This window comes from Tympanuchus pallidicinctus, unplaced genomic scaffold (assembly GCF_026119805.1).
Source record: "Tympanuchus pallidicinctus isolate F22 unplaced genomic scaffold, pur_lepc_1.0 scaffold43, whole genome shotgun sequence".
In the NCBI taxonomy this organism is placed as follows: domain Eukaryota; kingdom Metazoa; phylum Chordata; class Aves; order Galliformes; family Phasianidae; genus Tympanuchus; species Tympanuchus pallidicinctus.
The window spans coordinates 1-13057 of NW_026294762.1; the positions used below are offsets into that span (position 1 = coordinate 1).

The following is a 13057-nucleotide window of genomic DNA, read 5'->3' on the forward strand; positions in this document are numbered from 1 at the left end:
AAGCGAGCGCTTTATTTTTCAATTTTTTTTTTTTTTTTTTTCCTTTTTGTTTTTCAATCTTCGGCTTTTTTATTTTTCAACTTTTGGCTTTTTGTTCTCCCGTTTGCTGCTTTTGATTGTAACGTTTTCCCACTTTTCCGTTTCCCCCCTTTTTCCCCTTCCATTTTGCCCTTTTTACTTTCCCATTCCCCCCCGTTTTATTTTCCCACTCCCCCCCCGTTTTTCTTTCCCATTTTCCCTTCCTCCTTTCCCATTTTTTCCCCTCGTTTACTTTTCCGTTTTTCCCTCCCCCCTTCCCCCCCCCTCCCCCCCCCCCCCCGCTTTTCTATTTATCCCTTTCTATTTCCATCTTCCACTTTTTTTTTTTTTTCCTCTGGCATTTTTATTATTATCATTTTGCAAGTCGGACCCTTTTTATTTCCTCCTCGCCCCCCCCCCTCCGCTCGGGGCCGCCCCCCCTTGCTCCCTTGCCCCCCCCCGGGCCCCGCAGAGCTTCGCCGGAGAGAAAGAACGCGCGGACTGCTCCAGCCTCCGAAATGACTCAGTAACTTTTACGCCTCGAGTCTCAGCTCTGCAATTAGCCACTTTCCCAGCGCCGCTCGGGATGTATTCGTCTCCTCTCTGCCTGACCCAGGTAACCCCCCCCCCTCCTTTATTCCTTACCTCCCCCCCCCCCCCTCCAACACCCCACCCCAGAATCTAAAAGAGCTTTTATTCCTCACTTGCCGATGCAAAAAAAAAATATATATATATATAGATATCGGATAATATTAAAATAATCATTTCTCTCTTCCACCCCCCCCCTCCCCACCCCCCCCCCCGTGATAAAAATAATAACAGCCGTAGGGCGGGTTGTGCCGAGCGGTGCACGGAGAACCGCGTTTTGCTGTCGCTTTCTGACCCCCCCCCCCCCCCCCCAGCACTGCTTGTTTTGGGGTTTTTTAGGGTGTTTCGGGGGTTTTGCTGCCTCTGCTCCGCTCGGTGCTCCGGGGGGGGGGGGGGGGGGGTCATGGTTGCGCTGCGGTTTTGTTGTGCTGTGCGTGGAGGCGTTGGGGACGCCGTCGGGGTTTGGGGTTTTGGGGGGGGGACGCTGTGAGGTGGTGCAGGGAGGGTGGGGGGCAGCGGGATCGCTGTGCTGGGAAAGTTTTTTTCCTTTCACCCCCCCCCCCCCCCTCCCCGCTTCACTGTGTGCAGCGTGGCCGCACATGTTCACGGGGCAGAAGGAAGGGGGGGCATAGGGAAGAGCAGGGGGTACGGAGAGCTATGGAGGGGCACAGGGAAATGAAGGGGGCACAGGGACGTGTGGGGTGCAGAAGGAAATTGGGGAAGGGGGGGGGGGGACACACAAGGCGACGTGGGGGGTCACAAAGCGCTCCGAGTTTCGGGCTGGCCGCGCCGTGCCGTCAGGTTGCGCGGGGGGGATCTGGGGGTCCCCGCTGTGTCCCAGCCCCCAGGTTTGGGGTCACCCCGTGTGTCTGGTGGTGGCCGTGGCCGCACACAGGGGCACCAGTGGCAGCTCGGGTGCCGCCGACGTGGCCCGCTTGAGGGGCGGCCATGGCGAGGCCTGGCGAGCTGCAAGGGGAGGGGGGCTCCCCAAAATGAACCCCCCTCCAACCTTCATATCGGGCCTGGGGGGGGGGGGAAGGGGGGGGGGAAGCGGCCGCCATGCCGCCTTTGCTCCGTCCTTATTTATTTAATGCTATTTATTTAATTGCCAAGCTGCTGTAACCTCTTCCCTGCTGGCGGCCACCCGCGGCTCCGGCCTTGTGCCACGCTCCCACCCGCCGGCCTTCGGGCTTCGCTGAGGCCTTTGGGGTTTTGGTTGGTGTTTTTTTTTTTTGGGGGGGGGGGGGGCTGTTTTTTTGGGGGGGGGCCCTTTTGGGGTTCATTGTCAGCTGGGTGTTTTTTAGAGGGGTGTTTTTATGGGGTGGTGCAGCTGGCAGCACCCCCTGCCCACGCTTTGGGGTCGCAGCCCCGCATCGGGCCTGGCGGGCCCAGCTGGGCGCCGTGGGGTCGAGCAGGAGCGGGCCTCACTGCCAGGCCTTACGGGGGCCTGGGGGCGCAGTGTGGTCCTCAAGGAGGGCCCCCCGAGCCCTGCGCCCCTCATAGGTGGGGGAGTGGGAAGGAGCCCCCCAGGCTGGGCATCACTGCGGGCCGTGCCATGGCGGGGAGAGGCTGCGGGGCTGGCATGGCACGGGAACGGCACAGCATGGTGTGGGCACGGCATGGAGGTGGGTATGGCACGGCGTGGACGTAGTATGGCATGATATGGCACAGTGTGGACGTGGTATGGCACAGTATGGATGTGATATGGACGTGATATGGCACGATATGGACGTGATATGGCACGATATGGACGTGATATGGCACGATATGGACGTGGTCCGGCACGGCTGGGCTGCACGGTTGACCCCGCTGTCGGCGCTCCAGGCTGCACTTGGCGCAGCTCACACCTCAAGCCGCCTTTTTTCTTCCCTCTCTTCCTATTCTGATTGTTTTCTTTTCTTCTGGCCTTTTTAAAAAAAAAAATACATTTTTTTTTTAATATTTTGTTGTTATTTTCTTTCTCCTTTCTTTTCTGTTCTTTTTCCTGTTCTGCATTCTCTTCATTTTCCTTTCCCTCTTATTCTCATCCCTCCCTTTATTTTATCTTCTCCTTTTTTCTTTTTTTTTTCTCTTCTCCCTCTTTTTTCTATTTTCTTTTTTCTCTTTTCCCTTTTTTCTTTATTTTCTCATTTTTCCCTCTTTATTTTCTTTTCCTTCTTTTCCCTCCTTTTTTTTTTTTTTTAACTTTCTCTTTTATCATTTCCCTTTTTTTAGTTTTCTTTTCCCTTTATTTTCTTTTCCCTCCCTTTTGTCTTTCCTTTTTTTTCTTCTCTCTTTTTCTCTTCATTTCCTTAATTACCTTCTCTCTTTTCTACATCTTCTCTTTTTTCTTTTCTCCCCCCCCCCTTTTTTTTCTTTTCTTTTCCTTTTCTCTTTTTTTATTTTTTTTTTCACATCTTCTTTTCCCTTTTACTTTTTTTTCTCATTTTCTTTTCCCCTCCTTTTCTTTTTTCCTCTCTTTATCCTCCCCTCTCTTTTCCCCTCTCTTTTCCCCTCTCTTTTCCCCTCTCTTTTCCCCTCTCTTTTCCCCTCTCTTTTCCCCTCTCTTTTCCCCTCTCTTTTCCCCTCTCTTTTCCCCTCTCTTTTCCCCTCTCTTTTCCCCTCTCTTTTCCCCTCTCTTTTCCCCTCTCTTTTCCCCTCTCTTTTCCCCTCTCTTTTCCCCTCTCTTTTCCCCTCTCTTTTCCCCTCTCTTCTCCCCTCTCTTCTCCCCTCTCTTCTCCCCTCTCTTCTCACACCTTCACTTTTCCCTCTTCTTTATCCTTCACTCTCTTCTCTCTTTCCACGTCTCACCCTCTCTTTTCGTACCCTTTTCTCCTTCTCCCGCTGCCCCATGCCATCCCCACTCCCTGTTCTGACCCCGCTTTGCGGTGTGGCAGCGCTCAGCAATGTGGGCAGCACATGGCCGGCAGCGTCCGCTCCCCAAACTGTTGCCGTTCCCATCGCATGGGAGGAGGGGGCAAATTTCCAACCGCTCGCTTCAGGCGGGCCGCAGCTCCCCTTTTTCCTATCAGATCCTCTGCCTGAACCCGGCCCAGTCGGGGTCTGCGCCCTCCAGACCCCTTTCCTGCAGCGCAGCCCCGCCAATCCCACCCCACTCGCGTGGCGGGCGCCCGGGGAGCTGCGGATGGTGATGTGGATACATTGGAACGTGCGCGGGAGCCGCCCTGCCCTTGGCTTCGTGCATCTTCCCCGGCCGCCGCCGCCATCCTCCCGTGTCCCCGCATCCCTCCGGCCCGCGGTGGCCGCTCTCAGCCCTGCTTGGGCAGCTCCGTCCCATCCTCAGCCCCACGGCACCAAAATAACCCTGGCATAGGCGGCGGCCGTGACGCGCTGCTGGCCGGGGCCGTGGCAGGAGGGTAACATTGTGCCCCGCTCAGCTGTCTGTCCCTGCTTAGGGACTTCCTCCCCTTCCCCCTGCTCACCTCTGTCCCCTCTCAGGGACCGGGCAGGAAATCAAGACGGAGCTGCCCAGATTAGCAGGGAAGCGGCAGCGGCATCACAGCCAAGGGCTGTGTGCGAGGGGGGGTCCGGCTGTTGGCACCCTGAAGTCGCCCCGGTGCTGCGCACCCATCGCGTCCCCATCATCCCACCGCAGGGGGTGATTTTCCCAAATTCTCAGGAGGCTTGCAGGTTGGACGTGCGGCAGCAACGTTTTCTCATCTCGCTGTGCAATCCCAGAGCCCGGTTGCGTCCCTTCATTGGGATCCTGACCCCCAGCACCGTGCAGCGTGGGGCAGGAGCTGATGGGGAGCAGCGGGGTGCAACGTGGTGAGCTCACCCTGCTGCCCTCTCCCCTCAGCTGTGCCCCAGTGCCACGTTTTGCTCTGATGTGTCCCTGCAGGGCTGTGATTTCTGAGGCCGTGCACCTGGCTCTGATTTGGGGACATCAGTACTGTGGGGGCAGCGGTGCTCCCCACGCCAGGTGCCCCCCTCGTGACCGGGGACACATGGCTCCACCATGGTGCAGTGCCACGATAAGCAGCGTGGCCACGTGGCCTTTCCTTGTGGCTTTGTGTGCCCGTGAGGCCGTCCCCACGGCGCAGTGGGGCCGTGAACCACGGCCTGCTTGGGCACGTGGCTGCCCTGAGCACCTGGAGGTGCCGTGGAAACCGATTTGGAGCAGGGGTGACTCCGTTCCTGGGATTTTGGGGATGGCAGCGCGGTGCAGCCGGCGCCTCGCCCCTCCACCAGTAGCTGCGGCAAACTGGTTTACTGGTTTCCAGCCGGGAGCTCAGATCAGCTGCCAAAGCATCAGAGCCGCTCGCCGGGAATGGCGGGGGGGGTTGGGGGGGGGGGGGGGGGGGGAGTGAGGGAAGGTTGCAACACACTTTCAATTCTCCCATCTGCTGAGCATTGTTTGGGAAAAACAATGGGGCCGTTCTTTAAGTGCAACCTTGGGGAGCGCCTGGCTTTCCCCGCGCTGTGCCCGCCGTGCCGGGACCTCGCAGCTTCTGCCCTCCCTAATTTTAAATAGATAAAAATAGATCCTGATTATTTTTTTTTCCTTATATGCGATTTATGGACAGGAGCGCTCGTTAGGGCAGGATGAGGCCCTCAGCTCTGCGGCATCACCTTGAACTTGGGCTGCGCACCATAAATTTGCCGCCGTGCTGCCCGGCCGTAATTCTCCCTCCTTTCTCCTCCTCCAGGAGCCCAAAGTGTGCAGAGCCGCGAGGAACAAAGCCTGATGTGAGCAGGGAATCGCTCCGTGCGTTGCCTTTTCCCTCCCTGCGCTGCCCAGCGAGGATGCTCTCATCCTCCACCTCAGAGCTTTTTCTCCCTGCACCCTGGCCGCATTCCCTCGGTTCCCTTTGGTGCAGCCCTGGTGTGATTCCGCAGTGGCAAAGGAGCACCCCTGGGTGCCCAGTGCTGTGAATTAAATGGATGCCCACCCCTCTGTGCCATTTAGCATTGATGCGTGGCTTGTGCACCTGGGCACAAAGCGGAGCACAATGTCCCCTGCCTGGATGGTGGTGGTGGCACAGCCCAGGGTGGCACTGAGCACGGTGTGCCCAGCTTGCTCGCTGTGCCCAGTGCCAGGACCCCAGTGCTTGGTGCAGAGCCGTGGGGAAGGTGATGGTGTCGGTGCTGTGGGTCTCCCTGCATGGGAAGAACAGACGGGCTGTTGGGTCTCGCCATGAATCTGAATGCCTGGGAGACAGAGGGACACGTGTGCCCCATCCCTGCAGCCAGGCCGAGGGCCACAGGCACGACCCTGTGAGCAGCGTGTTGGTGCAGTTTAAATACTGGGGAGCCGTGAGTTTGGGGTTTCTCCCGTGGGGTGCAGCAGGCCCGTCAGAGCCGTGTTGGTGCTTCAGTTTTGCTGGGTAGGGCCAGCAGTGCGTGGCGTCACCAGTGCTGGGTGACATCCCAGAGGGGAACCCGAGACGCCGCGTGCGCACGGCGGTTGGGTGGAGGTGCCCTGCTGGGGTCCGGTTTGCGCGCTTCGAATGCGCGCCAGGAAAAAGCTGAGCCCCTCTGGGGGCGGGAGGGGGGACGGAGCGGAGGATGGAGCCACGGGGGTCCCCGCAGGCATCCCTCTGCTGGGTCCCAGCTTGCAGCAGGCACGCGGCCACCTCGCCATCCGTCACGTCGGCCCCGGGCAGGCATCCCCCGCGGCCGCGCCGCGCCGTGCCAGCTTGGCCGGCACCCAGCGCCCTGCACCGCCGCCAAGCCCCTGTGCTTCCCAAGTCCTGGCGAGGAGCTGGGAAAGGATCCCGCTGCCCAGGTGCGGGGAGCGCGGGGCGGGCCGTGCCAAGGATTGATTTCTCAGTTAACTCGCCGCTGCTTTCAAAGCGCATTAATCCGCCCGTCACCTGCCAGCAGCCGTCCGTAATCGGCGTTTTGGGCAAAATCCCCGGCTCTGAGCTGGGCATTCCCCTCCCGGCTGCGGAGCCGGCACCCAGCCCTCCCGCTGACCCCTCGGCTTTGTGGGGTTTTCTTATTTTTTTGCAGAAAAAGGGGCTCGTGTTTTGTTTTTTAAGACGTTTTCTGCTCTCCTTGCGAAGGGCCCCTCTGTGCCGAGAGAGCGCTATTCGAGCGGCCGCCGTCCAAAAAAAACCCCCAACATGTTTCTGATCACCAAAACCCAAGAAATATTTTTACTTTCAAAGGAAAAAAAAAAAAAAAAGAGAGAGAGAGAGAGAAAAAGAAAGAAAGAAAAGAGAGGGAGAGAAATGTTGATTTTCCACCCAGACGTTTCCTTTCTTCCCCAAACCGAGAGGCGCCGCTCCCTGCGCCGGGGGCTCCTCTTTGGGTGCCCCAAACCTCCCCGGCTCTGTCCCTGGGTTGGCGCTGTGTCCCTGCAGTCCCCCGTGCTTTGGGGAAAGTGAGACGGCGAGCGGCGTAAGGCGAGCCGCGAAATCTCCTTTGGTAACCTGTGCGCCAGGACGGGCGGGCGCGCGGCGTGAATACCAATGAGGGGAAAAAGTGCAGAGTAAAGGGTTTTGGATGGAAATGGCATCGCAGGAGGAGGAGAAGCCGGGAGCCAGCGAGGATGCTGGAAGTGTGTGGGTGCGTGTGGGTGTGCACGTGCGCCCTGGCATCGTTGCGGCCGTCCCCGTGTCGGCGCTGCGTCCCCGCGGTGCCCCGTGGGGTCACCCCAAAGCCCCGTGTGGCTGAAGGGGAACCGCTCCTCTTCCTCCCCTGATTTTTCAGATCAAAGTCTCCGGGGGCAGAGAAGCGGGGCCTGTGTGAGCAGAGCTGCTGGCAGCGAGCCACCCCGCCGCCTTCCCGGAGAGTTTGTTAAACAAATTTCTCTTAATTGCACGAGGCAAGGAGCGAGTCGTCGTCGGATGGAAAAAAAGAAGGGGGGAAAAAAGGTGGGGAAATTCCCCTCTGCTCAGCTACCCCGAGCAGCACGTTTTGGCTGCGGGGTGTCCTGGGGTCACCCGGTGCCTTGCAGCCCATTCTGCTGTTGGGAATGGTCCTCTGTGAGTGTGTGCAGCCTTTGAAATTGAAAACCCACGGTGCAGTGAGCACAGAGAGGGATAAAAGCTCAGCGCTGCGGCGGCGTAATCTCTTTACCAGGTCTGGGCCGTGCCGGACCCATAAGGGAAGGAGCAGGGCTCCCGCTGAGGTCATGGCTATAGATAGATAGCCCTCAGCCCTAGATGTGTGCAGCGCTGCTGCATCGCTTTGGCTCTGCCAGCAGCTCCCCAGAATGGGGCGAGCTGTGGGGAACGCAGTGCTTGCGGGGGTCCTGCACCCATGGCTGTGCACGGAGGCTGCGTCCCCAGCCCCATTGCAGAGCACCTTTCTCCATCTGTTTCCTGCTAGGTGTAGCTGTGCAGATGCTCCTGAGCAAAAGGCGCCTGCAGGGGGATGCAGGGCTGCACCCGTGGGTGCTGTGCAGAACCCCGTACACCAGAAATGGCAGCACCCAGGTTGGTTTGCAGGACGGGGCTGTGCTCTGCACTCAGCTCCTTTGGGAGCACCCGGGTTGCCTCGTCGGGTGGGGCCATGCTCCCCCTTGCATCCAGCTCCTTTGGGAACACAGAGATGTGGCTGCATCCCCACAACCCCACACGTGGCCCCATTCCCAGCCCCACTCCCTGCAGTGGGTGCTGGCACTGAGGGTGCCCCGCGGTGCCGGAGCGCCGGGGTGGCTCGGAAAGGCGTTGTCGATGCGGGGCACTAAAAATAGAGAGCCGTACTGGGATCTTAATGGGACTTTGTGGGAAACCTGGAAACATTTTCTCATCCCCATAAATGAGTCCAGATGCATTAGCGATGACTGCATCGCATCCTGAGGTGCCGCCGGAGGAAAGCGGGACGCGCTCGCGAGCTCCTCGCCCTGCGGTGGTGGAGTGGGAATGGTGGGGGTGGGGGGCGTGCAGCGCCGCAGTGCCATCAGCGCGGGGTTCCCAAAGCCCCGCACTGGGGCAGCACTGCCCCACGCCATCGCAGGGCCGTGGTGCTTGGGGACGCCCAGCCCACGTGGGTTTCCTTCCCTTGGGCACAGCAGCGGGTGACGGGGACGTTGGCCCCGCTCGGGGACCTCGGACTCCTGCGGGTGATGGATTGGGGCCAGGCTGGGCAAGGGGCCCAGTGCTGGTGGCCCGTGGATGCCCCGTCACGAGGCAGGCTGGCACTGTGGTGTGGCAGTGTCACTTAGTGGTGACAGCGGTGTGCTGGGCGCTGAGGAGCCATCGGTGCCTTCTGCCCCTGGAGGGAAGATTTTACGGAGCGCCGTGCCTCAGTTTCCCCATCTCCACGCACCTTTGCGCCCCTCCCAGCCCTGTCTCCAAGCAGGACTGCGTCCCCAACCCCTGGCGTGACACGCAGGAGCTGGAGCTGAGCGTGGCCAGATGGGACACAGGCACTGGGAGGGGGGGCCGGGGGGCCGTGAACTCTTCACCGCGGCCAATCCTCCTGCGAGGTCGCCGGCCGCGCCGCGAAAGGCCGGGGTTATTTTTAAGCAGTGACAGGCTGCCAGCACGAGGCTGGGGGGGGGGGCACACTGTGGGCACCCCAGGGAGGGGCAGGTGTTGAGCTGAGTGTGATGGAGCTGAGGGGGGGGGTTGCACCCTTTGGATGTGCGGTGATGTGTGGGGGGGCATAGGGCCCTCGCGGTGTGGGCATCCATGTGAGGGAGTTGGGGACCCCCTTGGCACCTCCATACCTTTATCGGGGTGGGAGAGGAGGGAATTAATCCCCCTTGGAAAGGCCAGGAGGGAGCAAGAAGGGCTAAAAATACAGTGGGAGGGAAATAAAACCTCCTGCGTCAGGGGCTAAAGCTGGGCTGAGAGCCCCACGCTGCCCGGGGAGGGGGGGGGGGGGCACGGGATACTGGGGGGGCACTGCTGCCAGCGCTCCCAGTGCCAGCGCTCAGTCCCTCCTGCCTCAGTTTCCCTGTGTCAGGCAGCAATGCTGGCCTGTCTGCACACAGCCTCCATCCCCGTGTCACATCCTGGGGGGGCCCGGGGGGGTCCAGCGCTGCCCCAGCTGACGCAGGGCCGGGTGGAGGAGCTGGCAGGCTCGTTGGCAATGCTTTTTTTTTTTTTTTTTCTTCTTCTTTTTATTTTTCCAGTTCCATCAAACATTTCCCTTCGTCTCAGCTCCAGGGACGGGGGCGGGGAGGGGGGGGTTGGCTGGGAAGCCACGTGGCTGCAGAGCTGGCGTCCACGGGACACTTCTGAGGATGGGGGGGGAGAGGGGGGGGAATGCATTTCCTTGGTGCGTCCCCACTGCCCGTCCCTTGCGGGTGCCATGCCTCAGTTTCCCCATCCTCATCCTTAGGGGCAGGGATGTGGCTGAGCTCTTTGCTCCCTCACCCCTCGGGGGTGGCACCTGGGGGTACCTGGGGGTACGGGGACACCTGGGGCTGCTCCGCTTGGCGCACGTCCGTGCAGTGCTGGCACCTGAGCCCGGGGCTGCAAAGAGAGCTGCTTTTCTTCCTGCTGTTTTCCAAAGCAACTGGCAAGTTTGCTGCTGCCTTGGCCTCCCGTGACCCAGGGAAGCTCCCGGCCCCACAGCACCTGCGCCGGCATCGCCGCCCGCCCCAGCACGTAGGCGCGAGCACCGGCATCGCTCGGGGGCTGCTGCAGCCCTGGGGGGGGGGTATGGGCTTCAAAGGAGGCAGTGGGGCGTTTGGGGTTAAGGAATGGGGTGCTGGGGTGCCACGGGGTTAGCACGTGTTGGGGTTAGCATATAGCAGGTTTGGGGATGCTGGTATCCCACCCACAGCATCCCTGCCTGCGCTGGTGTCTGCGCGCTGCTGTTCGGTTGAGGTGGTTGATGGAGCGTTTTGTGGCTTTCGTTGTCCGTGTGTCCATCCTGGCTGAATCCATCCTGGCTGAATCCATCCTGGCTGAATCCATCCTGCCCTTGGGATGCTGGGTGCATCCCGACCCCGCGGTGTGCGCGCTCCCACCTTTGTGCCGTGCCTACGTGGTGCCACCAGAGCAGGGACGGAGCTCTGCACGGGCACAGGGCGCTGCTGGGAGCTGCGTCCTCCTGCAGCCCCGGCGTGGGCTGTGAGCGTTTTGCAAGCACGGGGCCGGGTCGTCCCCACCCCAAAGCAGGGAGAGCCGGGGACAGAGCGGCTGTCACAGCGTGTTCTGCCCCCAGGCACCTCCGGCACGGCGCGTTCCATCCCCACCGAGCTCTGTGTCCCAGCCCCTGCTTGGGGTGGCAGTGAGGGGCTCCCTTTGTCCTCAAGCTCAGGGAGGCGCTGCTCGTGTCCGCCGCTGTCCCGTGGCCCTGCTTGCACCACACGCCCATCCTGCATCCTCTTTGGGGCTGATTTCGGGGTGCACTGCATGGGGAACCCCCCTGCCTGCGCCATCTCAGAGCATCCAGCTCTTCCCCACCCGCTGGCCCCGCTTGGCAAACGCGTGCAGCCTTTGTCTCTCCTCTGGTTTGGTTCTGAAGATGCTTTGGGCGTTGGTTGGTGCAGCACACAGCATCCAGCGTGCCTCAGTTTCCCTCCCGGCCGCTCACCTGCACCAGGACCTGCAGAGCCGGCCGGGAAGCTCTGCTGCACCGTGCCGGAGAGCAGCAAAAATTATGAATAAGCTCTCATTAATAAATACTTGATGATGAATCCAAATAGATTTCCTCCTCTGGAGCAATTATTGTAAAATGGGCTCTAATACGTTGCAGGGACGGCCCCGAGAAAGGTTGGGTGCATTTCAGGGACTAAGTGCCTTCCTTCAATGCACTCTAATGAGCACTTTCAAATCATTTGCATCTGTCTCAGCAACAGGTCTCATTACCAGGTTAACTTATTACCGAGCGCCGTTGCTGTGAACAGTTAATAAGCGGCTACCGGAGGCCTCGCCGCGCGTTCGTGGGGAAACCAACAGCAGGGCGAGCGCAGGGAGCATCTCCCCATCTGCACCGTGGGTTTGCAGGCAGCCACGACTGGGATTTTGGGGAATAGGGGAGCGTTGGTGCATCCCCTGCTCGCAGCGGGGTTCCTGCAGGGCACGGCGCAGAGCGCAGCATGCCAGCCCCTGCCTGGGCTCGTCCGGCCGCGGGGATGGGGAGCTGGCAGCCGCAGAGCCGGCAGCGTTTTTGAGGTGTGTGGTTGGCTGGCGGAGAGGCTGAGCATCCTTTAATAACACCAACCCTGTGTGGTCTGCGCGGGGCCGAGGTGCTGCCTGCGCGTCCCGCGCCGCGATGGGTGACCCGCCGTCACCGTCACTCCCGTCCCCAACTCCTCCTCCTCCTCCCCCCCATGCAAACTGCTCGGGAATTTCCTGAGGAAACGTGGGGTTTTGGTGCTTTTTTTTTTTTTTTTTTTTCCATTGGAAAATTCAGAGCTCACAGAGCTCAACCTGTTTGGACGAGGTGCTCGTGCAAGGGATCCTCAGGTCGCCGTGCTGTGATGCCGTCGTGCCACGGAACCTGTGCCACAGCGCCCGTGCCGTGATACCCATGCTGTAGTGCTGGTGCTGCAGCACACGTGCCGTGGTGCCCGTGCCATCAGTGCCCGTGCCATGGTGCATCCTGTGCCATGGTGCATCCTGTGCCATGGTGCATCCTGTGCCATGGTGCATCCTGTGCCATGGTGCATCCTGTGCCGAGGTGCCAGTGCTGCTCGTGCCATCGTTCTTGTGCTCTGGTGCCCATCCCGCAGTGCCTGTGATCCCCGGGCTGTGATGCCCAGTGCTTGGCGTGTGGCACAGAATTGCCCACCTTTCCCATGTGCAGGAAGCCCCCCCCCCCCCCCCCGACACATCCCTGGGTGGCACAGTGCATCCCCCTCTTTCTCCAGGGCGGGAGGCTCCTCGCTGTGCTGCTCATCCCAACACGGCCTGCCCAGCACCACACAGGGCATCCATCCATCTGTCCATCCGTCCACCCGTCTATCCATGCATCCCAGATGGGCACTGGGATGGAGCCAAGGTTTGCCTTGCCTCGGTTTCCCCTTCCTGCAAACACTCCCCTGCCTGGAAGGGCAGTGTGGGGGGGGCCTGGTGCCGGCAGCACCCCGGTGCCAGCAGCACCCCGACGCGGGCGGCTCCTCCTCGGGTTGCGGGGCTTTACAAGCCCGGGCTGGAAGGGCCCCAAGAACAGACTCTGCTGCCAGATTCCCGGCCGGAAATGCCCTGAGAACAGCCTTGTCTGTGGTATTGCAGCATGTCTCTGCTTCCCAGCCCAGCAAATGAAAAACAACAGGGGAAAAAGTTAACCAGCCCCGTGCCGGCGCTGCGTCGTGCCGCTGTGAGGCGGCGGGCTTCAGGGTGACCCTGGGGGTCCCCAACATCAAGCAGCGGGGACCCGGGAACCACAACCACGGTGTCCCCAAACTGTCCCGGGTGCCACGGGGGCGCAGCTCCCTGCTGGGACGGCAGTGAGCCTTGGCTGTCCCCAGGCGCGGCGTCCCCCCGGCTGTCCCTGTGCCCCCGCCTGGCCCCGCTAAAGCAGCTTAGCTGGATGCAGCATCCCCGTGTGGGATAAGCTGGGCGGGAGGGAAAGTTGGCGCGGGGCTGATCGGCTTTGG

The 13057-nt window shown here is 60.6% G+C and overlaps 1 protein-coding gene across 5 annotated transcripts in view; it reads left to right on the top strand.

Moving 5' to 3' along the window:
• The first annotated feature begins 443 nt into the window (after positions 1-443).
• The window catches only part of NFIC (nuclear factor I C), a 36920-nt gene continuing 24306 nt past the window's right edge, over positions 444-13057 (top strand). For 3 of the 5 annotated variants that reach the window (XM_052702082.1, XM_052702083.1, XM_052702084.1), the window contains exon 1: positions 446-634. In XM_052702082.1, the coding sequence (XP_052558042.1) occupies positions 605-634 (30 nt within the window). In that variant the 5' untranslated portion in view covers positions 446-604. Of the gene's footprint in view, positions 635-13057 lie in introns of all 5 variants that reach the window. The other 2 variants (XM_052702081.1, XM_052702080.1) reach the window with 2 other exon arrangements.